The 27217-nt window shown below is 50.7% G+C and overlaps 1 protein-coding gene across 2 annotated transcripts; it reads left to right on the forward strand.

Moving 5' to 3' along the window:
* Positions 1–2288: 2288 nt before the first annotated feature.
* Positions 2289–22247, forward strand: SIRT6 (sirtuin 6). 2 transcript variants are annotated; one of them, XM_030540497.1, is made up of 8 exons: positions 2289–2398; positions 3968–4095; positions 9526–9708; positions 16212–16271; positions 17555–17650; positions 18918–18998; positions 20223–20346; positions 21773–22247. In XM_030540497.1, the coding sequence occupies exons 1-8, from the start codon at positions 2333–2335 to the stop codon at positions 22118–22120; spliced, it is 1086 nt and encodes a 361-aa protein (XP_030396357.1). In that variant the 5' UTR covers positions 2289–2332; the 3' UTR covers positions 22121–22247. The 2 variants fall into 2 exon arrangements, with proteins under 2 accessions (XP_030396357.1, XP_030396355.1); XM_030540495.1 differs by lacking the exon at positions 2289–2398 and having other exon boundaries at positions 3561–4095.
* Positions 22248–27217: the final 4970 nt, after the last annotated feature.

Raw genomic sequence — 27217 nt, forward strand, 5'->3', positions numbered from 1 at the left:
GTAGGGTCCTCTTCAGGACATGTCCACTGCCATGGAAACATACCTCTCTGCAGAGTGATTTAGATGGCTTCATATATTTGACCCAACACTGACTGAGCTCCAGCAGCAGAGATTTCCGAAACCTGCATTGGAAGGGCTCAGCAGAATGGGGTGGCTATTGACTCAGCCCTGGGGCCTTTCCATCACCCCTCCCAACCCCCTTCCCTACCTTGCTGATAATGCTGAGCGCAGCAGGGTGGGCTCCTTCTCCCTTACACTCTGTTCTGTGCCCAGGGCAGAAGAAACTGAGAAGTGTCTCCTTACTTCAGTCTCATTGACACGCTACCAGAGGTGGCACAGACGGAGCTAGCTGGTGGCACCACCAATGAGGACAGGCAAGGGGGTGGGACTTAGCTGCAGTGGGAATTAAGTTACTCACCTGCTACAGGTACAGTTACCTCTCCAAAGCAGGATGCTGCTCAGTACTGGGTGGTGGCGACAGCACTTGACTGAACACCTTTCTGTGCATAGGGGCTGCCTAGCCCAGTTACGGGTGCTCGGCAGCTCTCGGTTTGTGACCAGGCCTTATATATCTGCCTGGCTGCTGCTTTTCACTTTGCTAGCTCCCAAAAACCAGGCTACATAGTCTCTGCACCATTAAGGACCTGGAAGGCAGCAGCAAAAGGAAATGATTCACCTGCACCAGGATCTTGTTCATTTAGGCCCAACTCAAAAGTTAGGAGCCTACATACCTTTGAGGACCTGGGCCTTATTTCTTTAGACCGTGATGCTGCAACCTGCTTCCTGGGGGTGAAGCCCAGCACTTACATGAAGCCCCACTGAAATCCATCAGCCAGGTTCTGTGCGGTCGCAGACGCCCACCCACATGGAGCAGCTTGGTGGATCACAGCCTTAGTTTGTTGCGTGAAATGTTCCCTTTTGGCATGAGTTCCAAACGGGCAGTTCCAGGCACCAGCACATGCCTGGGGCGGCAAGCTGCAGGGGGGCAGCCTGCCGGTTGCCGTGAGGGTGGCAGTCAGGCTGCCTTCAGCGGCGCGCCTGAGGGAGGTCCACCAGTTCCATGGGTTTGGCAGTGGGTACGCCAAAGGTGTGGGACTGGCGGACCTCCCGCAGGCATGCTGCCGAATCCGCGTTACCAGCGGACCTCCCACAGGCGCGCTGCCGAAAGCCGCCCAACTGCCGTGCTTGGGTTGGCAAAATACATAGAGCTGCCCCTGGTTCCAAAGGCTTGGGTCCACAAAGGTATTTAGGGTCGTAACTTCGATTGCTTTCAATGGATATTAGAAACCTAAATACCTTTGTGACTCTGGGCCAAAATGTTTAACCCTTTTATTAAACGATGTGTTTCCTTTCTCATAGCGCCTTTCAACTCAGGCTCTCCAAGGGCTGAGTCTGCCTCACACAACCCCACTGTGAGGTGGATATTATTTCCCCAAATTTACAGATGGAGAAACTGAGGCATGGAGCAGTGATGTGACTTACCCAGGATCACCTGTATGAAACAGTAGCAGAGTCAGGAGTAAAAACTAAGTATCCTGACCCCCTCCCCCGCCACCCAGTCCCATAATCATTAGGCTCTAATCACTAGACAACGCTATGGCCCTGCTTCTGTACTGATCACTGTGCAGATGGAACCCCTACGCCTAACACAGAGTTTCTTGCAGGATCGGGGCCTGTGTTTTCTAATCATTTCTTTATTTTCCTATAACAACCATAGCATGGTGGGCATGTTGTAGATGGACAAGGAGGTATGTTCCCTGCCAAAAAAAGGTATAGTAAAGTGCAAAGCAAAATCATCCAAAATCTATTATTTAAAAACCCTCAAAACCACAATTTTTCAGCCAATCTCAGCATTTGTGAGGCCTGACTTGTGATTTTTCAACCCTCAGGGATGACGGTGGTGCTCAGGGCAGGGTCTGTTCCCTAGGACCTGTCCTTTCCCAATAGCCCCCCTGGATATGATGACCAGACAGCAAGTTTGAAAAATTGGGAGGGGGGTAATAGGAGCCCATATATAAAAAAGCCCCAAATATCAGGTGCATCCCTATAAAATTGGGACATCTGGTCACCCCACCCCCGGAGCCAGGGGCACAGGGCCAGCAGGCACAGCCCACCCCTCGGGCTCTATGCCTGAGCTGTGCCCAGCTACTGGGGGTGACAGTTCTTGCCAGGAGCTAACATGGCGCCGGGTGGCTCTGTCCTTAGACCTCTGCGCATGCGGCTTGACAGGAGGTGGCTTCAGTCTGCCCTGCCGCTTCCGCCCTTCCCCTGCGCTAGAGGAATTGACAACAAGGAAAACTTTATTGGTAGCGGCCCCGGGGCCGGCGGCGCGATGTCGGTGAACTACGCGGCCGGGCTCTCCCCCTACTCGGACAAGGGCAAGTGCGGCCTCCCCGAGGTGAGCGTGAAGGAGCAGCCCCCCCCGGTCCCCCACTGCCCCCGGGGATCCCCTCGCCCAGCATCGGGGGCCTCCCCGGAACGGGGCCCTGCGCTCCGCTCCCCCCCCCGGGGGCTCTTCCCCTCCCCCCCAACGGGGCCCTGCGCTTTCCCCCCCCCGGGGCGCTTCCCCTCCCCCCTCCGCTTCCCCCCCTCGGGGCGCTTCCCCTCCCCCCCAACGGGGCCCGGCGCTTCCCCACCCCGGGGCGCTTCCCCTCCCCCCCAACGGGGCCCTGCGCTCCCCCCCCCCGGGGCGCTTCCCCTCCCCCCCAACGGGGCCCTGCGCTCCCCCCCCCCGGGGCGCTTCCCCTCCCCCCCAACGGGGCCCTGCGCTCCCCCCCCCGGGGCGCTTCCCCTCCCCCCCAAAGGGGCCCTGCGCTCCCCCCCCCGGGGGCGCTTCCCCTCCCCCCCAACGGGGCCCTGCGCTCCCCCCCCCCCGGGGCGCTTCCCTCCCCCCCAACGGGGCCCTGCGCTCCCCCCCCCCCCGGGGCGCTTCCCCTCCCCCCCAACGGGGCCCTGCGCTCCCCCCCCCCCCGGGGCGCTTCCCCTCCCCCCCAACGGGGCCCTGCGCTCCCCCCCCCGGGGCGCTTCCCCTCCCCCCCAACGGGGCCCTGCGCTCCGCTCCCCCCCCCCCGGGGCGCTTCCTTCCCCCCCCCCGAACGGGGCCCTGCGCTCCGCTCTCCCTCCGGAGCGTTTCCCCCCCCCCCCAAGGGGCCCTTCGCTCTCCTCCGCTCCCCCCCCGGGGGCACTTCCCCTCCCCTCCAACGGGGCCCTGCGCTTCCCCCCACCCCCCCCGGCGCTTTCTTTCCTCTCCCCCCCGGGGCGCTTTCTTCCCCCCCCAACGGGACCCTGCGCTCCCTCCCCCCCCCCGGGGCACTTCCTCTCCCCCTCCCAACGGGGCCCTCCCCAGGGGCGCTTTCCCTCCCCCTCCACGGGGCCCTGCGCTCCCCCCCCCTCCACGGGGCCCTGCGCTCCCCCCCGGGCACTTCCGCTCCCTACCACCCCTAGGGTTACCAGATGTCCTATTTTTATAGGAACAATCCTGATATTTGGGACTTTTTCTTATATAGGCTCCTATTACCCCCCACCCCTTGTCCTGATTTTTCACATTTGCTGTCTGGTCACCCTACCCCCCAGTGGGGTGCTGGGCTCCCCTTCCTCCCCCCCGGGGGTGCTTTCTTCCCCTCCCCCCCCCCCCCCGGGGTGTTTCCTCTCACCGGGGGTGCTTTCCCTCACTGCACTGACTCCTCACCTCAGGGAAGCAGATTTGAGGTTTAAATCTGAACATCCTGAGGTCACTTAGCTGACGTCTCCCCATGCCAGGCCATGAAGTTTGGCAGCCAGCGCTGGTTTATTTCCATGCGGTGCTATGCATTTCTTTCCCTCTTCAGTCAACTTGTAATCTAGTATTTGGCATGCCATGCAGTTTAGCGGGGTGACCTGGGTGCAGGGGCTTATCCACCTTCCTGTGTGCTGGCATGGCGGGGACGTGTCTCTCGGGCTCTCCTTTTCCATTTTCCTTTCCCCTCAGATTTTTGACCCACCAGAGGAGCTGGAGAGGAAAGTATGTGCGTTAGCAGACCTGATAAGGGGTTCTTCCAATATAGTGTTTCACACAGGAGCCGGGATCAGTACGGCTTCTGGAATCCCTGACTTCAGGTAAGGGCACTACCTGAAGAAATCTGTAATTGTTGAACCAGTGTGGGCTAGTGGTCAGAGCGACGTGCTGACTTAGAACTTGGGGGCTCTATTCCTGGCTCGGCCACTGACTCACCATAGGCAAGTCACTTTGCCTTTCAGTGCCTCAGTTTCCCCCATGTGTGAAAATGTGTCTGGGTCACAGGAGTCTGGCAAAAGGTTAATGTTTATAAAGTGCTTGGAGATCCTTGGAGGACAGATGCTGTTGGCGTGCAAGTGTTATTTTACTGGGTTAGTGATGGTATTTGTGGTATTTATAGAGAAACTAATCAATGAGAAATGAATAGTTGTCTTATGGCTCCATCCCTGATACTTGGCCAGTTAGCCTGTGTGTTAAGTGTGGTAGGGAAAATAGGCCATTTCTTTAGTGCCTTATAACTGTTACTCTGGGAAAACTTCCTATCTTCTGACCCTCTGATAAATGGAGGTGAGAGGTTTCCTCTCCTTTCTGTCCACAGTCTCTGCTCTAGTTTGTTCCCAAAGTCAAAAACTTGCTATTCAGTAGCCAAAGTGGGCTCTGATGAGGCACTGAAGTCAGTGAGATGATTCTCTGAGGCTAGCATCGTAGAATAGAATCTCAGGGTTGGAAGGGACCTCAGGAGATCATCTAGTCCAACCCCCTGCTCAAAGCAGGGCAAATTCCCAGACAGCTTTTTAATTTTTTTTAAACCCCAGTTCCCTAAATGGCCCCCTCAAGGATTGAACTCAAAACCCTGGGTTTAGTGGGCCAATGCTCAAACCTCTGAGCTATTGCTCCCCCCTGTAACTTTCATCAACCCAAGCAGTGACAGTACTGGGTATCTGGTATCCTCTTTATATAGCTTATTTGTGCGTGCTGGTTAATAGCGTAACAACAATACAGAACAGTGGTCTCCAACCTTTTTGTGGCCAGTAGCACGTTCATGTTTTCAGAAGAGTGTGGCAGGCGCCAACAATTACTCACATACAGGGCCGGCTCCAGGCAGCAGCGGTGGAGCAAGCCCGTGCCTGGGGCAGCACATGCTATGGGGCGGCATTCCCTCCATTCTGCAGAGCTGGAGCTTTTTTTTGTTTTTGATGCCAGTGCTGGGCAGTGCAGAGAGAAGCCGGAAGGACAGAGAACACAGGCACCTGCAGCCCCGGAGTACTCTATCCCTGGCAGGCACGGGGTTCCGGCTTTTCTCACCTGCTGGGCACTAGGTGGGCCCCGCGCCTGCTGGGGACAGAGAACACCGGCACTTGCAGCCCATAGCCCCAGAGTTCTCTGTCCCCGACAGGCGCGAGGCCGCGGCTTCTCTCCAGCTTAAGCCACAGCCCTGTGCTTGCCAGGGACCAAGAACATCGGCGCCCGCAGCCTGCAGCCCTGGAGTTCTCTGTCCTCGGCAGGTGTGGGGCCACGGCTTCTCTCCCCTGCTGGGCACTAGGTGGGCGCACATAAATGCCCCGGCGGGTGCCATGGTGCCTGCGGGCACCACGTTGAGGACCACTGATATAGAATAAGCCCAGTAATACTTAACTTCAGAAAGGGGAAAAAATGGAGGAAGCTAGCTGAATGGAAATGAAAAGGTGAAATGCCTTCAAACTGCATGGAGACTATTTAAAAACACCATAATAGAGGCTCAAATTAATGTATAACCCAAATGAAAACAAAACACTGAGGACTACAAAAATGTCGCCGTGGCTAAACAGCAGCATAAAAGAGGCAGTTATAATGCAAACAGGTGTCCTTTAAAAATCGGAAGTCAGACCCTACTGAGGAAAACAGAAAGGAGCATAAACTCTGGCAAGTCAAGTGTAAATGTATAATTAGCCAGGCCAAGAAAGAATTTGAAGAGCAACCAGCGAAAGGCACAAAAACTAACAGCAGGTTTTTTTTAAAATACATCAGAAGCAGGAAGACTGGGGTCATTGGGCAATGGAGGTGCTAAAGGAGCACTCAAGGAAGACGAGGTTGCTACGGAGAAGCTAAACAAAGTTTTTTGCATCAGTTTTCACTGCAGAGGATGAGGGGGAGATCCTCACACCCAAACTCTTCTTTTTTGGCAACCTATCTGAGGAACTGTCCCAGATTGACGTGTCAGTAGAGGAGGTTTTGGAACAAATTGATAAATTAAACAGTAATAAATTACCAGGACTAGGTGGGATTCACCCAAGAGTTCTGAAGGAACTCAGATATGAAATTGCAGAACTGCTAACTGTGGTAAGTAACCTAGCACTTAAATCAGCCTCTGTGTGACATGACCGGAGGGTAGTAAATGTAATGCTAATTTTTAAAACAGGCTCCAGAAGTGATCCACGCAATTACGGGCTGGTAAGCCTAACTTCAGTCCTAGCTAAATTGGGTGACATTATTATAAAGAGCAGAATTATCGGATACCTAGATGAACACGATATGTTGGGGAAGAATCAACGTTGCTTTTATAAAGGGAAATCATGCCTCACAAGGCTTTTAGAATTCTTTGTGGGTGTCAACCACGTGGACAAGGGTGATCCATATAGTGTCCTTGGACTTTCAGAAAACCTTTGACATGGTCCCTCCCCAAAGGCTCTTAAGCAAAATAGGCATTCATGAGATAAAAGGGAAGGGCCTCTCTTGGATCAGTAACTGATTAAAAGATAGGATACAAAAGGTAGGAATAAATTGTCTGTTTTCACAGGAGAGAGAGCTAAATAGTGCCCCCCCGCTCCCGGGGGTCTGTACTGGGACCTGTGCTGTTCAACATATTCATGAATGATCTAGAAAAAAAGGGTAAACAACAAGGTGGCAAAATTTGCGGTTGATGTCAAATTTCTCAAGATAGTTAAGTCCAAAGCTGACTGCAGAGAGTTAAAAAAGGATCTCACAGAACTGGCTGTCTGGGTGACAAAACGGCCAGTGAAATTCAATGGTGATAAGTGCAAAGTAATGCACGTTGGAAAACATAATACCAGATATATAGACACATAATGATGAGGTCTAAATTAGCTGTTACCACTCAAAAATGAGATCTTAGCGTCACCGTGGATAGTTCCCTCAAAACATCTGCTCAGTGTGTCGTGGCAGTCAAAACGGTAACAGAACCATTAGGAAAGGGATAGATAATAAGACAGAACATATCATAATGCCACTATATAAATCCATGGTACATCCACACCTAGAATTCTGGTTCTGGTTGGCCCATCTCCAAAAAAAAAAAAAAGGAGATTTGGGAAAGGACAGAGGCAACAAAAGTGATTAGGGGTGTGGAACAGCTTCCATATGAGGAGAGATTAAAAAGACTGGGACGTTCGGTTTAGAAAAAGGATGACTAAGGGAGAATATGATAGAGGTCTATAAAATCATGAATGCTGTGGAGAGAGCGAATAGGGAAGTGTTAGTTACCCCTTCACATAACACGGGAACCAGGGGTCACCCAATGCAGGTTTAAAACAAACACCGCACACAGTCAACCTGTGGAACTCCTTGCTGGGGGATGTTGTGAAGATCACAAGGATAACTGGGTTCAGAACAGAACTAGATAAGGTCATAGAGGGTAGGTCAGTCAATGGCCATTAGCCAAAGGTGGTCAGAGATGCAGTCCCATGCTCCAGGAATCTCTAAACGTTCAACTGCCAGAAGGTGGGAGTGGACGACATAGGATGGATCACTTGAAATTGCCTTGTTGTGTGGGTACCCTCAGACACACCTAAGGCTGATCCCTGTCAGACACCATATACTGGACTAGATGGACCAGGGCTTTGAGTCAGTTACATTTAGAACGCTTGATTCATTCTGTTTTCCAGGCCCAACTGTTCCTCGTAAACAGCAGGTGGTGCTGTTTCTCTCCAGACCTGTCTGAGCCGCCCCAGAAGCAGGGCATGCACGTTGGCTCTGGGCAATGCAATTTCTGTTAGGCTTTTGGCTGCAAACTTTGTTTTCTGGCACAGTAAAATGCCCCACCGTGCTTGTTCCTGGCTGATAACTTTCACTTTCAGTAGTTGTGGCATCCGTCAGCCTGTCTTGCTAGTGAGGAGATTCCGAGTCTAAACTGAATGGGGTTCCTCTGGAACATCCTACTAAGTGGTAATGTAGTGGTGCCCAGAATCTCCTTGGTGGCACCACTGGACTGCAGACTTGTGCTCTTACTAGGAGGTAGGAGAGCATTACTATCCATGTTCAAATATGGGGAAACTGAGGCACAGAAGTGCATTGACCTGCCCAAGGTCACACGGTAGGTAGCACAGTCTAGAACACACATTGGCCTGTGTTCCATTTGAAGGGTATAAAGGTTAAAGTGGGGTGCGTGAGGGGGGAGAGTGTTTGTTTTAAGGGGATGTCTCCAGGAGTAATGGGATACAAGCGGGCTCAGCATCAGAAAGCATTTGATAATGGAAAGATCTCAGACTGAAGACTCTTCTGTCAGGGGAAGTAGCGGAAGTGCCATTGCTCAGTTCATTTAAGATTGGGCAAAGCACTGGAGATTATTCCCTACAGTATAGTCCTGTCCCAGAGCTGGCCTAATAGGTCTCTTCAGTCTCATGATTTCTGATTTGTGTCCAGCTAACCACACGGTGCCCCCAGCCCCCGACACACACACGTTCCCCAATCACTGAATCTGAGATACTCTTGAGGTTGAATCTAGAGGCCACTTAAAGGATAAGTGTATGTGACACAGTAGTAAATGAGGGGCAATTTCTACGCGAGCAGAGTCCTAGCAGGAAAACGAGCAAGTGGAGGGAAGATGAAGTGCATGGGATGGAGCTACTGTCTTACAGCCTCTTGTTGGCTGAACCTCTGGCTACAATCGACAGTCCTCCTCAGCATGCAAGTTACACGTGAACTCCATGTGGGGTGCCTCGTGCCACCACTGAGCAAGGCTCTGGATTTGGCCAAAATGAGACGGCTGTGGACTCTGCCCCTGGCTTCCCTTCCCATCTAGGCATTCCTCCTTCCTCATTTGCAGAGATTGTGCCCTTACTGATATGTCAGGCAGTGATTCCTCCCTCGGCTGCTCCTATTTAAGCCCAATTCCATTTCACCTCTGTCATGCCCCATGGTCTGCAGGCAGCTTTGAGCACTCCACTGCAGGTTTTAGTCCACTGAGCCTTGCCCTCCATTGGATGCTCTCCTTCCAGTCCTGCCCACTCTTCATGCCTGTACTTCCAGTATCGAATTTGATTTGGGTCAGTGCAGAAGTTCTCATTCTCATCTTGCTAGTTACTTCTTCATGTTAAAATGTTGCCCACGGTAGCACTGAATTAAGCACCGAGGTTACAGCTGTAGGGCCCAGGCATGTTCTCGTTACATCAAGGACAGGAATGCCATGGTAGCCGGTCACCTTCGTTTAGCAACTCACTTTGCTCTCTCCCCCTTAATTAGGGCTAGTGTGGTGTCTGATGACTGCTGCCTGCAGTTATAACTTGACTTCTTTCCCTTCCCCCCCTCTCCAACAGGGGGCCCAATGGCGTATGGACTATGGAGGAGCGGGGATTGGCCCCCAAGTTTGACACTACCTTTGAGAACGCGAGGCCTTCCAAGACCCACATGGCGCTGCTAGAGCTGCAGAGAGTCGGCATCCTGAAGTTCCTGGTCAGCCAAAACGTGGATGGCCTGCATGTGCGTTCTGGATTCCCACGGTACTGCACCTCCCTTATCCATCTACCCAGCAGGGCCCTGTAACAGGCATCAAAGCCTGCCGTGTTGTTGCTTTTTATCGAGGGCAGCTTTGCAGGATTTTGTGTGTGTGTGGATGCTGCACAAATCTCTGCTAATGCTTGTAACAAAATAGGTATTAACGCTTCAGTGCTCTCCTGAGATGAAAGCAATGCCTGGGCCCGAACCCTTTCAGCTTTAGAAGCAACATGGCTTCTTAATCACATTTGTACTAAAACAGCTGTTAGCCCCACTGTTGTAGTGAGTGTGTGGTTGGGGGAAACTACAGGATGCATTTGGAGGGAATAAGATGAATTGGATCTAAAGACTGTGGGACTAGGACAGAGGCAGATATAACAGCATCAGCACTATGTAATGCTCTTGTGGTAGTACTATGGACCAAGCTAAACCCAAGTCTTCCTGTATTGCTATTTCTAAAGGGGGGAGAAGGGGGGCTTAGTTTGTTTAAGGGCAATGACCCTTATAGTCCCAGGACTACTTCCCAAAGCTGTGCTGGAACTCAATACAAATGGATTTGAATGCCCTCCAAGATCTAGCACCACCTCTGTTAAAGGGCAGACATTGGCTTATATAAAGCAGCCGGTATTGATTGCCATGGCAAGCGTCATGATTGACTGTGTCTGTAAGGAGTGAATTTGTGGACAGGTTACATCAATCCACTCTGCCATTGCCTTTCTTTTGTGGGCTTATGGGGGCTGTTATCTTAGCCTGCTAGTTCTACTCTGTGTGTGTCAGTAGGACCCTTTCATGTGAAAATGGGAAAACTTCCATTTGGTCACAAGCTGATCTAAATTGTATTAATATTTACAGAGTGCTGTTAGTGTGCAAGGGGCTGTACGGAATTACATTGTGTCTGTCGGGAGGTGTCTTGGGGTAGAGAGGGAACGAAAGTCTGATCAACTGATGGCTCCATGGCCTGCGTTACAAGAACCGAATTTGTGTGCACATGGGAACAAAGTGCAACCACCCCATAGAGGCAGGTGCGGGCCTCAAGGCTACAGATCCCAGCATGCGTTGGGCTGGATGGAACACTGCATGCTGGGATTTGTAGTTTCTGTGGACTGCATCTCTGTTCAAAAGGAGGATAACTAAGGGCTGCGTCGTAACATTCCTTAGACCGCATATTGGCTACCACACCTCTTAGGTTGCCATGTCTGTGCTTCTGATTAGACCAAGGTCAGCTTCCCTTCACTAGTACGGTGCTGACACAGATAACATAATGCTTGTGACAAGTGCTGGATTGTTCGTCTTAGGGACTGAAGTGCCCTCTTGCAGATCAGATCCAGCAACCTTCTCCCAGGCCATCCTGTCCATGCACCTCAGTGCTAATCTAGAGGGAATTTGGTCTCTGTAACCTACTCAGGCCTTGGCTTCTTTATGAAAACTGCCAACGAGGATGCAGTTCGTGGCGTTTTGTTCACACCTGTCCCCTGGAACTGGACTAAGGACATCAAGCTCGTTTCAAAAAGGTTAACTTGGCTGTCTTAACCCATTCACTGCTCTGTGCAAGTACAGTGTGGTTCATCTCCAAGTAGTGCATTTTGCAGGCGTTTTTGTTCTAGATAAAATGGGTTTTGTCAGATAAGGTTAATAAACTCCATCCCTACCCCATCTCTTCAGTGAGAAGACCTTTACTGGCGCCTGACTGGGTCTGAAGTGCCTTTAAATTATGCTTTGCCGCATAGATCTGTAACACTTTTGAAAGGGCACAAGGGGGAGATGGTCCTGGGTTTCAGGTTAATCTTCGTTTTAGCAGCGCTGTGGTTTACTTGATTTGTTTGCTTCTCTTCCTGCATCCTCTTTATAATAAAGTCCAAAACGGCATGGCATTGTGCCCCCAGCTACGAGCTGTGCACTTGATTGACATGTGGATGCAGGCTCTCCAATCCCCACGTATCTGGCGGTAGAGACCGAACTGCTCGTACAGGTAAAGACAGCTTCAAAGACATCCTCAAAGGAACCTGCCTTTCCATTAGCTCAGTCTGGAAAAGGCAGCTTCTTCCTTTGACAGAAACTTTAATCTACAATAAAAATACCCCAGACAGAACATTTCTGACACTTCAAACAAATGAGTTATTTGCCTTGTGTGCCGGAGTGCTTGAATCAGGCTGGCAGATGAGAATGCAATTTTAATTCAAGAAAGAAAATATAAAGAAGAGGCGAGGAGGGTGTGTGAATGGGAACTTGCTTCCTTGGAGAAGATGCATCTTAGAAACAGCATGACATGATGTTAGCTAAGGAGCAAATCTAGCAGCTGTCTGGCTTGAGGAGATATTTGTTTGTGTTCTCGGCCCATGAGATAGCTCAGAGCTTAATTTGTTTTCTTAGCAATACAAATGGCCCTTTGACAAAGTCAGACGGGAGTGATTAGAAAAAACACGGTTCTCTACAAATCTGATTCATTTTCTTTTGAATGTGGGGGAGTCAGCTTCACACCTCAAGAACGTTCTAATGAGAGCTGTGACCATGGGCTATCCCAGGGGTTCTCAAACTTCATTGCACCACAACCCCCTTCTGAGAACAAAAATTACTACACGACTCCTGCCCCAGGCAGAGGGGGACAAAGCCAAAGCCCAAGCCCGATCTCCACTGCCTCAGGCAGAGAGGGCCAAAGCCCAAGGACTTCAGCCCCAGGCAGGCAGCCTGTAACCTGAGCCGCACCACCCAGGGCTGAAGCCCTCGGGCTTCAACTTCGGCAGTGGGACTCGGGCTTCAGCAAGTCTAACACCGGCTCTGGTGACCCCACTAAAATGGGGTTGTGACCCACAGTTTGAGAACCACTGGGCTGTCCCGTTTGGTCTCTCTGGTCACTCTCTTTTTAATTTTATTTTTTATTTCTGTGACTTGGTGTGTACACACACTTGCAGCAGTTAAATTGAAGGGATGGGGGTTTTTTTGTAACTGGCTTCGTTTAACTGACGCAGTTTCTGTGGGTGGGCAAGGCCTGCGGGTCACTCTTAAGTACTGATATGAAAACATGGTTGAAAGAAGTTTTTTTGTATGAGAAATACTAGACTCTCATTTCAATCTATGAACGAAAAGTTTAACAGTTGTAAAATGGTAAAAAGGAAGTGATTGAAACAATAGGAAAGCAACTGAACTGCCTAAAAAAGCCCAGAGCAGAAGGGGAAAACATTAAACCGCTGGTTATTGAGGGGTGGGTGATGGTAACTGTTAAGGAACTGTGTGAACCTGTGAACTGTTAGGACTTGGTTTGCTAGAATCTAGATTACATGGACACAACCAGCGATGTGGTCCTGTATAAAGCTAGTTGGCTCAACCTATTTTTAGGCTTCAGTACTGAATTTGGAAGATGGCAGTTTTCCCTCCTAGCTAAAGTAAATGTCAAAGCTACTGATCAATATGGCAAATGCTCACTAATTGCCAAATATCAATGTGTGAATTTCTGAGAAAAAATGGGTAGATTGAATGAAGTGGTAGAAAACAAGTGTCTGGAGTAGTGAAAATCCATGATTCTGTCTAACTGACAATATTCACACTGCCTAGTGTTGATAAGCAGAAAGCATCCATGCTCATCTTGGAGTGCGGGAAATCTGTTTTTTTTTCCTTCAAGATCAAAGGTTATTGAATGAAATTTTGCTCTTTGAAGCAGAAAAGCAAAATGTTGAGTTTGAGCCTGCACGTGAGATGGTTTTCTTATCCCAGTGCTGGGCTTTCCATCAGTTTCATTCAGGAGCAATCTCTGTTCATCAACACCAGAAATGGCAAGGATCAAACAGTAGCTATGCCGTGAAAACAACTGAAAGGCAAAGACTTGACTTGACAAGGGTTGCAGCCTTCTCTTAGTCTAATTTCACCATGTAGCAAAAACTGAGCAATTTGAAGAAAGTATTGAAGCAGTGTGCCCTGGATATTCTTTTCCAGACAGACTTAAATGCCCAGGCCCATAGTTAGATATTGTAAGCGAAGAAACAAGAAAAATTACAGGAAGAAGCACAAGAATTAACGTTGCCATTTAATTCAAGATGGTTTAATATGAGAAATGACCTAAACGTAGCTAGATGCATCCATATATTCTACTTAATATTCCTGCCTTTCATATGGGAACCACTCCTCCTCAGAAGAAGAATATTGTTTCCAAGTTGCTGAAGATCCTATCCAAGAATACAGAGAAAAGTATGACAGAGGCTTTTGCCTTTGACCAGACAATGATAATTAAGTGGGAGAAAAGGTGATATCTCTGGAGCACTCATCCTAAACTACTTCTATATGGGGATCGAACTTTGTAACAGCTTGACTATACCCCCTCAGGGTAGTAGAAACTAGGAGTCAGTCAACCCCTGTTTTCTGGGATCTCTCAGTGGAAGGAAAGTAGACCCTTAAAGAAACAGTAGCCTGGGTTTTCCCCAAGTATTAACTATTCCTCTGGGACCATCCTCCTCTCTCCCATCTCCTGCACTTCGTCCGCTCTAAAAATCCCAGGAACCTTAAAGGGACACATCACAAAACAGTTAGTGTTGACTAACCTCCTTGTCCCTGCTACCCTTAAGGGGATTGTCCCCCTGTTACAAGCTCGTGTAAATCTCACTAAGACCCTGATTCAGCAAAGCACTTAAGCCCATTGAAGTCAATGTGACTTAAGCATACACATAAGTGCTTTGTTGAACCGGAGCCTAACTGCATACGTTGTGCTTGCAGAAGAATTATTGAAATTCTACAGTCAGCCTTGTGGTTGCTGTCCCCAGCTTCCGGTGGCTGACTGCCGAACTCAGGGAGGCTCTGTCTTCACATCTGCATTTGGGGAGCAGCTGTTGAAAGTTGTACTGAGCACAAGGGGAGCTTTGATCAAAACAAATCATGCACTTTCCACAACAAAGGACTTCACAAAGAGGCACTGATCTTACAGAAGCACTTGAAGGTGGTTTCCGATGTACTTGACAGATCAGGTTGGCGCTACGCAGTCTTGGTGCAAATCTCTTGATGTCATTAACACCAAAGAAGTGGAATGCCGCAAGGACAAAATAATAATAATTTAAAAAAATCCCGTCTCCCCTCTGGAGCCTCATGCATGTCACAAAACTGCTGATCAGGAGGTGCGGGGAGGGAGAGGGAGGTGCCGATCGTGGGCAGGAGGCACTAGGAGCAGGGTGGGGGAACTGATGGGGGGGCATGCTGACATTGGTAAATTCTGGCTCCTTCTCTGGCTCAGGTTGGCCCCCCCTTGTGTATACAATCTGAAACTCCTCCTTCCTTCTCCCCTAGGATTTCACAGTGAAAATTGTACCTCTGGAGTAGGGTGTGATGCTGTGCCACAGGTTGGTACATTGAAGTAGTGGCAGTGTAGTCATGGAAAACAGTACAGTTCAATTCCAGACATTGTCTTTTATTTTATTTTTTTGAGGCCTGCTTTTAGCATTAATCAAGTATGTCTTGGTGCATTTGGCTTGGTTTGGGTGAAACGTCATCCTGGGCTAGGTGCCGAAAGAGCAAGCAGGTGGGTAAACGTACATCCTCTGTATTGGAGGCCACGTACCAAAGGGCAGGAGGCCTAACTTGTTAGATGCGGGATGGTCTTGTGCAGTGGCTCCCTGACGTCATTGGTTCATGTGCCACCTTCTCAAAACCCTGTGAAGTGAATGGCTGGAATCCCGAGCCCGGGTAATACGAGTGGTACGTGTACCACTGCTTGGGAGCCCCCAGGTGGATAGGACGCTGCACGGGAAGGCAGGAAACCAGGGTTGTATTACTGGCTCTGCTAGTTGCCTACTGGGATCTTGGGGAAGTCACGTCCCCTCTCATCGCCCGTTTCCCCCTCTCATCCTTTGTCTTGTCTGTTTGGATGGTAAATGTTTGGGGCAGGGGCTCTCTCACTAGATGCATGCACAGAGCACCCTGATTTTGGTTGGGGCTGCTATTAGTTGTATTACGGTAGCTGCTAGCGTGGGAACTCTGTTGTTGCGTTTAACTTACAGAATTGTTGGCTTTTCCTCTGAACCTACTTAGATTGTGAGCTCCCCAGGGCCAGGACAGTCTCTCTCTGTTCCCTTTGTACATCACCTTGCACAGTGGGGGCCTGATCTAGGACGCTACCACAATGCAAAAACATACATAAAAAGACACATTATTCTTTCTTAGGCATCAATACACTAACAGAGGGAATCCCATCAGCTGCGTTGGATTAGGCTTGTGGGTTTTGGGGAGCTGTGGGAAACTGGCAGCAATGCTGAGGGTGCCAGCAGGAGATGGCTCACCTTTAGGATGACTCAGCCTATGGCGATGCCATCAGAGAAACCTTTGGGTCATGTGGCCCGATCCCTGCCAGCATCCAGTGTTTCATCCAGAACAACCCCTTTCATCTGAGTTAGACATTGTCAAAACCTTAACTAGAGTCCGTGTGGGCCTGATGCAGCCACAACAGCTGTAAATAAGTCTCTTGAGCAGCCTGAGTCACCAAGGGGCAGCGTTGCCTCTGGGTTTCTGTTAATCTTTGCTGTTTCTTCTGCAGGGACAAGCTGGCTGAGCTGCACGGGAACATGTTTGTGGAGGAATGTGTGAAATGCGGCAAGTATGTCATCCCTGAAGGTCAAGACACACTCATTTGTAAAAAGGCAGCGTGAGTGAATTTCTCCACTGCTGTGCTGCTGAGAGGCACTGTGCCCCTTGGATGTGTCTTTGGGGTACAGATGGCCACTGCAGTTCTGGATTCTGTTATGTAACTGTTTGTTCTAACGTGAGTCAAGTTTGATCACCACATGAACCTCTGGCAGATAAGCCCATGGTGCAGAGAGCTTAGAACATGCGATATGAGCAAATCTGTTCTATACAAATCCTGAATAAACACTTAAATTGTGCCATTAAGTGTGAGAACATTAACTTCTGCCCCCACAGAAGATCCTCACAGCTCCTGTAATCTGTTCATCATATTGGTCATGCCCAGTTTAAATATCAGTGGTCTCTCCACGTAGCAAGGTCTTGTACATGTTTGCCACATAAGAATAAGAGGTCACAGCAGTCTGGATTTTGTCTTTTGATTCTGGGAAGTATAAATCCTAAATTCTGAAGTTATTGCTCTGAACTCCTTGAGAGGGAGATTGCCACGGGTAGAACTATGGTGTAGGGACAAATTGATCCCTGATGTAACTGTTCACTTCACTAGTTACACTGGGGATGGATTTGGCCAATGATGTTCATCTCCAGCTTCTCTTAGCACCAAAGGGGCATGATTCTCAGTATATTTATACTGCCCCAAAATATACAGGCATATTTATGCCTGTATCTGTAATTTTCACTCCATGCATCTGAAGAAGTGGTGTGTTTTACCTACTAAAGCTTATGCCCAAATAAATCTGTTAGTCTTTAAGGTGCCACCGGACTCCTCGTTGTTTTTATGATTCTCAGTGTGTTCTCTGCCTTTATATCTTCCTTCCCATTACTCAGTCGCATGGTCTAGAACAGGGATCGGCAACCTTTGGCACACGGCCCATATGGGAAATCCGTGGGTGGGCCAGGACCGTTTGTTTACCTGCAGCATCCGCAGGAGGCGGCAGCCAGCACATCCCTCGGCTCATGCCGCTTCCCGGAGCCCCCACTGGCCTGGAATGGCGAACCTCAGCCAGTGGGAGCTGCGATTGTCTGAACCTGTGGATGCTGCAGGTAAACAAACCATCCCGGCCCTCCAGTGGATTTCCCTGACGGGACGCATGCCAAAGGTTGCCAATCCCTGGTCTAGAACCTGGCTGGTGCATTCTAGCATCTTTCTTATCTACGCACTTGCATGCTAATTGCTGTGAACAGACTCGTTTTTTTGTCTTGCGCTCTGAATCGCCTCCTTTCTCATTGCATATGAAGGCAGTACGTGCGGGACGCCATCGTGGGCAGCATGGGCCTCAAGCCGACAGGCAGACTGTGCGATGCCTCCAAAGCAAGAGGGCTTCGTGCCTGCCGGTATGTATCGTAACGACAGCCTTGGGGGAAGGGAAGGGCGTCCTGCAGAAACGTACCAATTATGAAACTCCTGGACTCTGCCATTTCCTGGCTGTGTGTGGCTTTGGTTTTTACCACGTGGCGCAGTCCAAGCGTACCTGGAGGGCTCCTCTAAGTACTCAAGGAAGGGCCAATGGCTCATGTGTGTCTCTGTGTTAGGAGTGGGTGAGTTCCTACACTCCAACCCCCTTGGGTCCGGTTCAGTCTGTTAAACTCTCTCCTGTGAAAAGCAGAGACTGTGCAGGAGATCTTCGAAAGTACAAATGGGAGCTTGGCACCCAATTCACATCATCTGTCAATGGGAGTTGGGTTCCTAGGTGCCCTCTGAAAATCTCCCCCTTCTGTTGCTTCCTGAATACTGGCCACACGCGGGTCAATTGTGGCTGGAGTGCGCTGCCCTGTATGGTTTCTGTGTTGAGAGGGGCATTCTCTCTCCTGTAGCAGTGTATTTGATTCCACTCTGTCTAGTTGCTGCTTGCATTAGTTATATTTAACAAGGAGCTTTGTTTTCAATTGTTCAGCTTTAAGGGGGAGATTCTTTGCAATGGGATTTTCATCGTAACCTGGGCTCATGGCTGGAAAGGCGGCTCTGTGAAATTGGCATCTGCAATCTGCTCTGTGTGCATTTCACATGCCCTTGCTATCTTCAGTGACGCACTTCTTTCTGCTGCTCATTCCTGTTAGCTGAACGTAGGTCTGGGCAAGAGAGAAAGGGCCTGATTCTCCACGGCTCTGCATCCCCTAAGGTCATTGACACCAGTGCAAACTGGGTGTAGGATACCACCGTTTTGACTTAGCTCTTTGCACCAGTATGGACTGATTTAAGTGACTGCACATTGTCCAGAGCAACAGAAAGTCAGTCTCACGGACTCCATTCCAGCTCGCCCATCGTCACAGAATTGTTAGCAAAGCTCCAGTTGCAGAGCCGCATTCTGACCTGTGGGCTTCACAGGTGTAACTGAGGGCAGAATCTCCCCCACAGAATCTTGGTTGCTGAACTCAACCTGACTCTCAGATCCCCTGCTGAACTTATGCAGGCAGGAGTTAGAAAATCCATCTTTCACGTGGAGCTAATTGGATATGGAAATCAAGAGCCAGTAAATATGAAATGGCCCAGGGTTGTTTGATCAGTCTCTCCTCACCAGCTCTGCAGTTGGGTCCCTGATTTTTCCCTTGTCTGAGAGCAAAGCTAACTCTGTTTCCTGTTGGATTTTTTTTTATTTTCCAGAGGAAAGTTAATAGACACCATTTTAGACTGGGAAGATTCTCTGCCTGATCGGGACCTCAGTCTAGCAGACGACGCCTGCAGGTATTGCTTTCCACAGCACTGTGGTTTGGCCCCGTTTGTCTAACACCTGGTACTTCAGTAAAACCACCCGATAACTTGCTCTGAGACCTCTCCAAGCTTCTTGCCGTCTGCTGGGATGCATTAGGCTGTTCAGATACTTGGAAGCTGATCTGCCATTCCCAGTTCACTGCCCTTTTGTTCCAGGATTTTAACCCTGTCTAATCCTTAAGAATGATCGTAGCTGGCCACAGTTAGAAATTGCAGTGGAAGCGTGTTACTATTGGAATCCAGGGTCAAAGAAGAATAAAGTATATTGAGCGCATCCCCTAAGCAGATCCTCTTTTCCTCTGGAGACAGAAATTGCACCTGGCCTATCATCAAAAGGCTTTGCAGATAGCAGGGTAAATGCAGCATTCAGAGACCAACAGCTTTTGTGAGTAAGGTGGTGGCTGGATGATCCCAGGTGCTGGTGGTATTCCCTAAGAGGGAAGGATATTTCCTGGGTCTCGTTCCGTATTATTGATCAAGCATCTTAAGAGGACGTAGCAATGTACATTAAGTGACTAGTGCCAGGTAAATAAGTCCCTGCCTCTCAGATCTTACAGTACAAAGGTACAGTTCGCATGAGGAAATGAAAGGACGTCTAATTGTTGCTGCGGGGGCTGGGTGGACAAGACTTTCCAAGGCCTGGTTTGTTGTTATTTATACTGGCGTAGTGACCAGGATCCCCTTGTGCTACACCAGGGGTTCTCAAACTTTTGTACTGGTGACCCCTTTCCCACAGAGAGCCTCTGAGTGCGACCCTCCTTATAAATTAAAAACACTTTTTTATGTGTTTAACACCATTATAAATGCTGGAGGCAAAGCGGGGTTTGGGGTGGAGGCTGACATGGTCGCGACCCCCCATGTAATAACCTCACGACCCCCAGATTGAGAACCCCTGTGCCTAATGCTTTACAAACACAGATGCGAGAGAGTCCCTGCCCACAAGAGCTCCCAGTCTGAGGTAGAGTCTTTGCACATCATTTCAAATGGGGTTTTGTTCCCTGATTTCACTGGTTCCAATTCTGAACCTAAGTTGAGCTGCAGTTTCTTATGACACTTGTGCCATATGGCTTGTCAGAGGGGCAATAAGACCTGGCGGGAGCCTGGCCTTCTGTCTTCTTAGAGAAGGGGGCTTCAGTCATTGAGACTGGCTCTGTTCCCTTTCAAGAGTTCTCGCTGGGGTTTTTTTCCCGCCTGCAGGAAAGCTGACCTGTCAGTCACTCTGGGGACCTCTCTTCAGATCAAACCCAGTGGCAATCTCCCCCTGCTCACTAAAAGGAAAGGAGGGAAGCTGGTCATAGTAAATCTGCAAGCAACGAAGCACGTGAGTTAAAATGCTTTGACTGGCGCCTTGAGCTCAGAGCTGCCCAGCTACAGTCTGACAGGCCTTGGTTTTATTCCAGCCGTAGCACCCAGCACTTGTGGGTGCTTGATTGACTCCTGTGAAAGTGGGTCAGTCCAGAAGCCAAGCCGCCCGCTTACAGTGCCAGCTAGAAGAAATCAACCTAGTTTAGTAAGTAAACGTGCTGGGTCCCCATCGCTAAAGACCTTAGATCTTTGATTAAAAATAAACCTTCCGGTGGAATCAAAACCCCTCACATATCCCCAGGTGAATTGGAATCCTGAGTGTTAATTAACCCCCCGGTTAGTCCTTGCTGCGAGACTATAGACTTTGACCAGTTTTATGTATGTTCTGACCTCCCTCAAATATCCGAATCGTTAGAATCCTGTTACATAACCAGGGCAGTTTGTTTCTAAGACCCTCAAAGTTGTATCAAGGTAAGAGGTTGGGGAAAAAACCATTCGGGTCATCTAGTCCCTGTCCCAGACAATGCAGGAATCTTCCCTACAGAACTCTTTCTGTAGTGATTCAAATGGTCTATTCCACGTTTCACACCTCAGAGCCCCATGTCCCCTCCATGCCCCCCCCCAAAATAGAGAGGCCCGTAGTGCGTTCACTTCCCTCCTGACCAGAGACATGAGGATGTTTGTGACAGTGGCCTGCCTGAAGACCACCATGTGTTAATGGGGTTACCTTGTGTTGTTGGGCCTCCCCCAGGTTGTGTCGCTTCTGGACCTTGTCACATCCTGGCTGAAAGGCTCTACATTTCTAGCTGTCTTGAGGGTGATTCTCACTGAGCACTTCCCAGGGGTGTATTTCTGAAATCCACACAGATACCTAGCTCTTAAACTCCAGGAGGAATAATCCCACCTCCTTATACCGCCAGCTCAACCCTTATTTCTGCATCGTGATAATTGTAGGGACGGTTTTGAAATCTCTCCCAAATGTTGGCTGGCCAGTGTGGAGCTGAGAGTTAATCCATGGTGTGATGCAAATTGCTAGGAGTTGCAGGACCTTTCCCAATTCATGCGTGCACACAGAGCCCTTAAAAAACAGAGCAAAATCATTGGGGTCAGATCTCCCTTGAGAGAGTCCTCAAATTGCATGGTGTTTGGAATTCCCCTGAGGCTGGTCAGCTTTGTCCTCCACCTGCCATAATGGGGAGAGAGCAGCCGCATATTAGAGGCCTGTGGCCCCCAGACTGCAGTTGCGGCTTCTCTAATAGAAGGAGGTCAGCAGCTCCTGTCATCTGGGCAACCAGAAAGCTGTTGGATGGTGATCCAGAGCCAGGCTGGATTTTGGCCTGTGTTGTAGAGCTGACAGGCTCCTGCCCCCTGGATGCACATGTAAGTGCTAAGGCTGGAGAGACGTCAGCTTCCTGAGCCTGTTTCCTGTTTCTTGGCCATAGGACCGGCAAGCCGACCTGCGCATCCACGGCTACGTGGATGAAGTCATGACAAAGCTGATGAAGCAGCTTGGTCTGGAGATCCCTGAGTGGACGGGGCCAGCGGTGGTGGAGAGTTCTGAGCTTGTGAAGCCCGAACCAGCCCTAAAACTCGACCCAGACGCTCAGCGCCCAGCCAAGGAAGAGCCCTGCTCCCACCACAATGGCACGGCAGAGGGGGCTGATGGGATATGCCCGGGGCTTGGCTCCGCACGCGAGGAGCACTGTGACGGTCTGAAACAGGAATGTCCAGGCTCAGGCCACAGTCCCGTAGCAGCCAAGAGAGTAAGAGTGGAGTCGCTGCTCACCTGAGTTAGACGTCTTTGCTGTTGGTCGTTGGTCTTAGCAGCTAGCCGGGGCCACTTTTCCTACTGTCCTTTTTATACCTTGAAATATCACCCCCCCCCTTTTGTAAGTATTAAATATACTTCAATGATGAGTGTCTGTGCAGCTGCATCGGCAGTCGTGGGAGGGCTGGTTTCCAGCTACCCAGCAGTGCTGCTGGAGTAGGGGTAAGTTGCTGCTGCTTCGTCCATCGTGACGGTAGCTGACTGCTGACCCATCCCCTGCCGTCTGGTCTGTGTTGCTTGGGAAAGTAATGCAGAATTCCCTCGGTTTCTCTGGCAGATCTGCCCCAAGGGCTACAAGGTCTGGCTTGTCATGGGAGGGGCAGCAGGAGCTAATGGAGTCATCCTCGAGCAGCGCTTAGCCAGGCGACAGCACCAGTGAGCTGACCCCCAAATCCTGCGCTGCTCACGGATGAGAACTGCAGCCTTGCTGTAATCGGGAAGCGGGTACATGTCTGTTGCGCGTCCTGTGGGCCATTTCCCCGAAGATCTCGTGTTTATGCGTGCACACATCTTGCGGGCAGGGTGACACTTATTTCCCATTTTACAGGTGGGCAAACACAGATGCAGAGAAGTGCGGGTAACAGTTTTGAAGTCCCGTTGAAAGCCAGCGGGTCTCGGGTGCCACTTTAGAAAACGGGACACAAGCTTTTAAGTCAAGAGGCACTTTTTGAAAATGTTACCCCCTGAGACTTGCCATGGGCTCATCCATGCCAATTCCAGAGCCTGGTTTATTTCCCTGTTGTCCTTTCCCTACTAACCCTCCCTCCCTGCTGCATGGCATTAAATCCAATCATTGATGTGAGCAGGTCAGGTCAGGTCAATGGAAGAGCCTGACTTGCCTCCGTTTGTTTTGCTAAGTCTGCGTTCTCGAGGGCTGGCCCTCGCAGGCCTGCTCTGGGCCCCTGGGAACACTTGCAGTCTAGTTACGTGTTACTCTTCAGGCTTTGCAGACTTACTGGCTGAGGTTCCTCGCAGCGAAAGGGCAGCTACTGTCCAGCAGCAAGAGGGATTCAGCCGGACTCCATTTGGCATGGCTCTGTGTGGTCGTTAATATGCGCCACAAGCAGGGACATCTCTTCTTTGAGTACGGCCCGGTAGCGGGATTCAGTCACCAGAGCGCAATAGGGGCAGACACTTTTGTTGACATAATGAGATGCAGCGATTGTCCTTTTAATGCAGCCTGGCCTCTGCTAAGGTAAACAGATGGTAATTGCAACTGGCTGATAAGTGACATGGCAGAGATTTGCTTTGTGGTCATTGGCTTCGTCCTCCTTACATATGGTGTGATCGTTTTTCTGATTGAGGGCAGGCTGTAGGGAACGCAAGCTGTGTGGTCCCAGCTGACTCCATTCCCCTACTGAAGCCTGCCGCTGGGGACTGGCTCTCTCCATGGTAGCTGAGTTTATACTTGCAACCATCTGTGGCTTAGTGGTAAAGAGAAATAGAAAAGGTTGGGGGTGCAGGTGACTGGCTGAGGGTAAATTCTCAGTATTTATATTCCTGCCAGTTTTCCAGCGCAGGCTGTTCTGAGCCACTTGGCAGAGTCTGGGTTAGGATGCAGAAACTAGGAGCCAGTTTCCAGTCTCCGACTCCTGGTCAGAATTCGAAATGTCCGAGAACATGCTGTATCCACAACCTCCAATACATCCCAATGGCTAAACCACAGCAGGGGGGACAATACGAGTTGCTGTCTAAAAATACAACTTGACAAAGACTGTATGTGTTGGACCAGACTTACACTTCAGGCCCTGGCTATTGTCACTTAATGATCTCATGGTACTTGGTATAAGAGTTGGCGTTAACTCCAGTGACCTGACGCTCCTGTCTGGTAGTTATTCTGCCTACCCCATTTCTCTCCTGCGGTTTCTACTGGGTGTTCTATTCTTCACTTCCTATCCTAAACTGCCGGGGGCGTTACTGTGCTCTGTTAAACCGCTGCTGGGCTCCACCCCAGAGGTGGCTGCAGTTCAGTAATCCCTACACTTGCACAGCCCTTTCCTTCCTACCAGGGATGACATGAACCTACAGGCAGGGACGGCTTTAGAAAGTGCGAGGCCCAATTCGAACATTTTCGGCGGGGCCGTGGCAGGGATGACTTTAAAAAAAAAATGTCAAAAAAAGCCTTTCATTTCTTAGCAACCGGTGTCCTATAAAAAGTTCTGATTTAAGGGATGTACCACATTATGTATTTTTTGTACCAATAGGGTTACCCTACGTCCGTATTTTAAATTTTAAAAATTCCTCCCAGAGAGCAATTTAAGAACCAAAAAGCCTGACATGTCCGGGAAAATACGGATGTATGTTAACCCTACCTAAAGTTTTTTTTTTTTTTAAAAAGATGGGCCTGAACTAGAAATGAGCTCCGTTTCGCATGTGTGGGTCCCCCCCACTCCCTGGGGGTGTGCTAGGGTGACCAGATGTCCCAATTTTATAGGGATAGTCCCGATTTTTGGGTCTTTTTCTTATATAGGATCCCCCGACCCGCTGTCCCAGTTTTTCACACTTACTATCTGGTCACCCTTGTGGTGTGCACATGTGTAGGTCCCAGCTGCTCCCTGCCCCCCTGATTGAAGCAGGTGTGCAAGGTTACTGCCCTGGGAACTGCAGGGCACCAGTGGACATGGGGCTGGCTGGAGGCAGGGCAGGGGCTGACTGGAGGTAGGATCTGGCTGCAGGCAGGGCAAGGGGTGCATGGCTGGTTGGAGATGGGTGTGGGGTGGGCTGGCTTCAGGCAGGGCCACAGGGGAGTGTGACGGGTTAGCAGGGTTGGAGGCAGAGGAGTGCGGGACTGGCTGGCTTCAGGCAGGGGTGTGTGGCAGGGGTTGGCTGGAGACAGGGCAGGGGGTGCGAGGCTGGTGTGGGTAGGGCAGGGGGTGTGGGGCTGGCTGCAGGCAGGGAAGGCGGTGCGGGGCTGGTGTGGACGGGGTGCAGCAGGGGCTGGCTGTGAGCAGGGGCTGGTGCAGGCAGGGCAGGGGGTGCAGCAGGGGCTGGCTGTGGGCAGGGGCTGGTGCAGGCAGGGCAGGGGATGCGGGGCTGGTGTGGGCAGGGGGTGCAGCAGGGGCTGGCTGTGGGCAGGGGCTGGTACAGGCAGGGCAGGGGGTGCAGCAGGGGCTGGCTGTGAGCAGGGAGTGCGGGTACAGGGGATATAGCCCACCCTGTATGGTGAGTGCCCCCTTCTCCGCCGGGGTAGCAGCAGTAGCCTGGGGCTCAGGTGCTATATGAAGGGCCCGGGGCTGCTTTGCTTCCATCATCCTGGCCCTGTAAATAGCCGTGGGAGCCCTGGGGAAGTGGTGGGGCTCCAGCAGCTATTTAAAGGGCCGGGGCAGTAGAAGCAATGGGAGCCCCAGCCTTTTTAAATAGCCCCGCAGCCCTATCCCAGGGCTCCAGCAGTAGGGCTCTGGCGGCAATTTAAAGGGCCTGGGGCTCCAGCCGTCTGCATTTGGAGATCCTCTGAGATGCAAATTGTTAGCTACAGCAAGGAAGCCGGCCATACGCCCACAGCTGGACAGGGATGACTGGGGGCCAGGATTCCTCAAAGTCTGCTGTGCAGTCTACACGTGGTCCCACAGTGTATTGAAACACGGCTCGTGGTCACCCCTTTGCCTTGCAGCAGCAGGCGAGGCTGTAGCAGAACAGCTGTCGCTGGTGCCCTCTGTAACTGCTGTTAACTGAGTTACAATGAATGTTGGGTGCATTTATTTTAATATTCTGTAAATATACATGCAAATGGGGTGCAGTTCTTGGGACCCTGGCAAGTTACCGGTGAGGGCCGGGAGTGGAGCTGCACCTGGCTGTGACCCCGGTGCCCACCGCAGCCCAGCTGCAGCTCCGCTCCCACCACCACCCCGGCCTCTCCCCTGGCCGTGGCTCTGGCCTCGCTCCCAGCCCAAGACCACCCCCCAGCAGCAGCCCTCTTAATCCTGTCCACACCTTCCCCATTCTCCCTCCCACGAGCAGCATCCCTGCTCCCAGCCCCAGCTCTGGGGTGTAGGGGGGCACGGAAGGGTAAGGAGGGGCATGACCCTCAAAAGTTTGGTGACCACTGACCTAGCTCTTTCTTCTGCTCACCAGATGAGTCTGGGGCTTCACGCCCTCCTCCCACAAAGGCTCCCCCCAAATTCTTTGGTCCTTTTCCTGCACAGAAAGAGATGTCTCGAAGATACACCCTGCCATTTTCATTGGCAGGTGGCCTGTGTATGAAACCTTCTCTGGCATGGGTCCCTCAACCTGCCCCTTGAGGTCTTGCCAGGTTCCGGGAAATCCAGTTAAATTCCACAGATCTCTGATTTCGGCTGCTCTTTGTGCTGTCTGAGGTTGGGCTGTGGATTCCATCCTTCCTGGAGGTGATCTCGGGGGGGGCCTCGTGCGTTATTAATCTTTCCCAGCATGACATCTGAGAGCACTTATCTGAAGAGGGATGGTAAAATTTAACAAGGTGTCGAAAGGCAAATGGACCTTGTGCCCATGCCGTCTCCTTGGTGTGGAGATTTCGTTGCTGACAGCGCTGGGGGATTATCCCGAGGGTGCAGAATTCTCTTGAAATGAGCGTCACGGTGACATGTGGAATATTGATGTATTCCACGGGGGCTCCTGCTTGTCTTACTGTGTCAGCATCTTGTTCCTTGGCTGTTAAGTAGAGCCGATGGAGGACGGCCCTGCTCCCAGAGCTTGCATATCATCATTTGGAATCTCATTTATGATTTATCTCCGTGGGAGTGATCCAGAGGGTGGAATAGAGACATGAGCTGTTTAAGCAACAAACTGCGAATTCGAGCCCAGCTTACTGCTATTATTATTTACTTATTTGGATGACAGGAGCATCTGGGAGGCCTGGCCAGGGTTGGAATGCCACTGTGCTAGGGGCTGTACAAACAGAGTGAGACAGTCCCTGCCCCCAAAGAGCTTACAGTCTAAATGGACACGGTGGGAGGGGAAACTGAGTGACAGGGAAAGTGAATTACCCAAGGCCACCCACCAGGTCAGTGGCAGCGCTGGAAGTGGAAGGCAAGTCTCCTACATCGCAGTCCAGTGCCCTGCCTATTAGGCGTGGGGCTCTCAA

The sequence above is a fragment of the Gopherus evgoodei genome, chromosome 22 (assembly GCF_007399415.2).
Source record: "Gopherus evgoodei ecotype Sinaloan lineage chromosome 22, rGopEvg1_v1.p, whole genome shotgun sequence".
NCBI classification, from domain to species: Eukaryota; Metazoa; Chordata; order Testudines; family Testudinidae; genus Gopherus; species Gopherus evgoodei.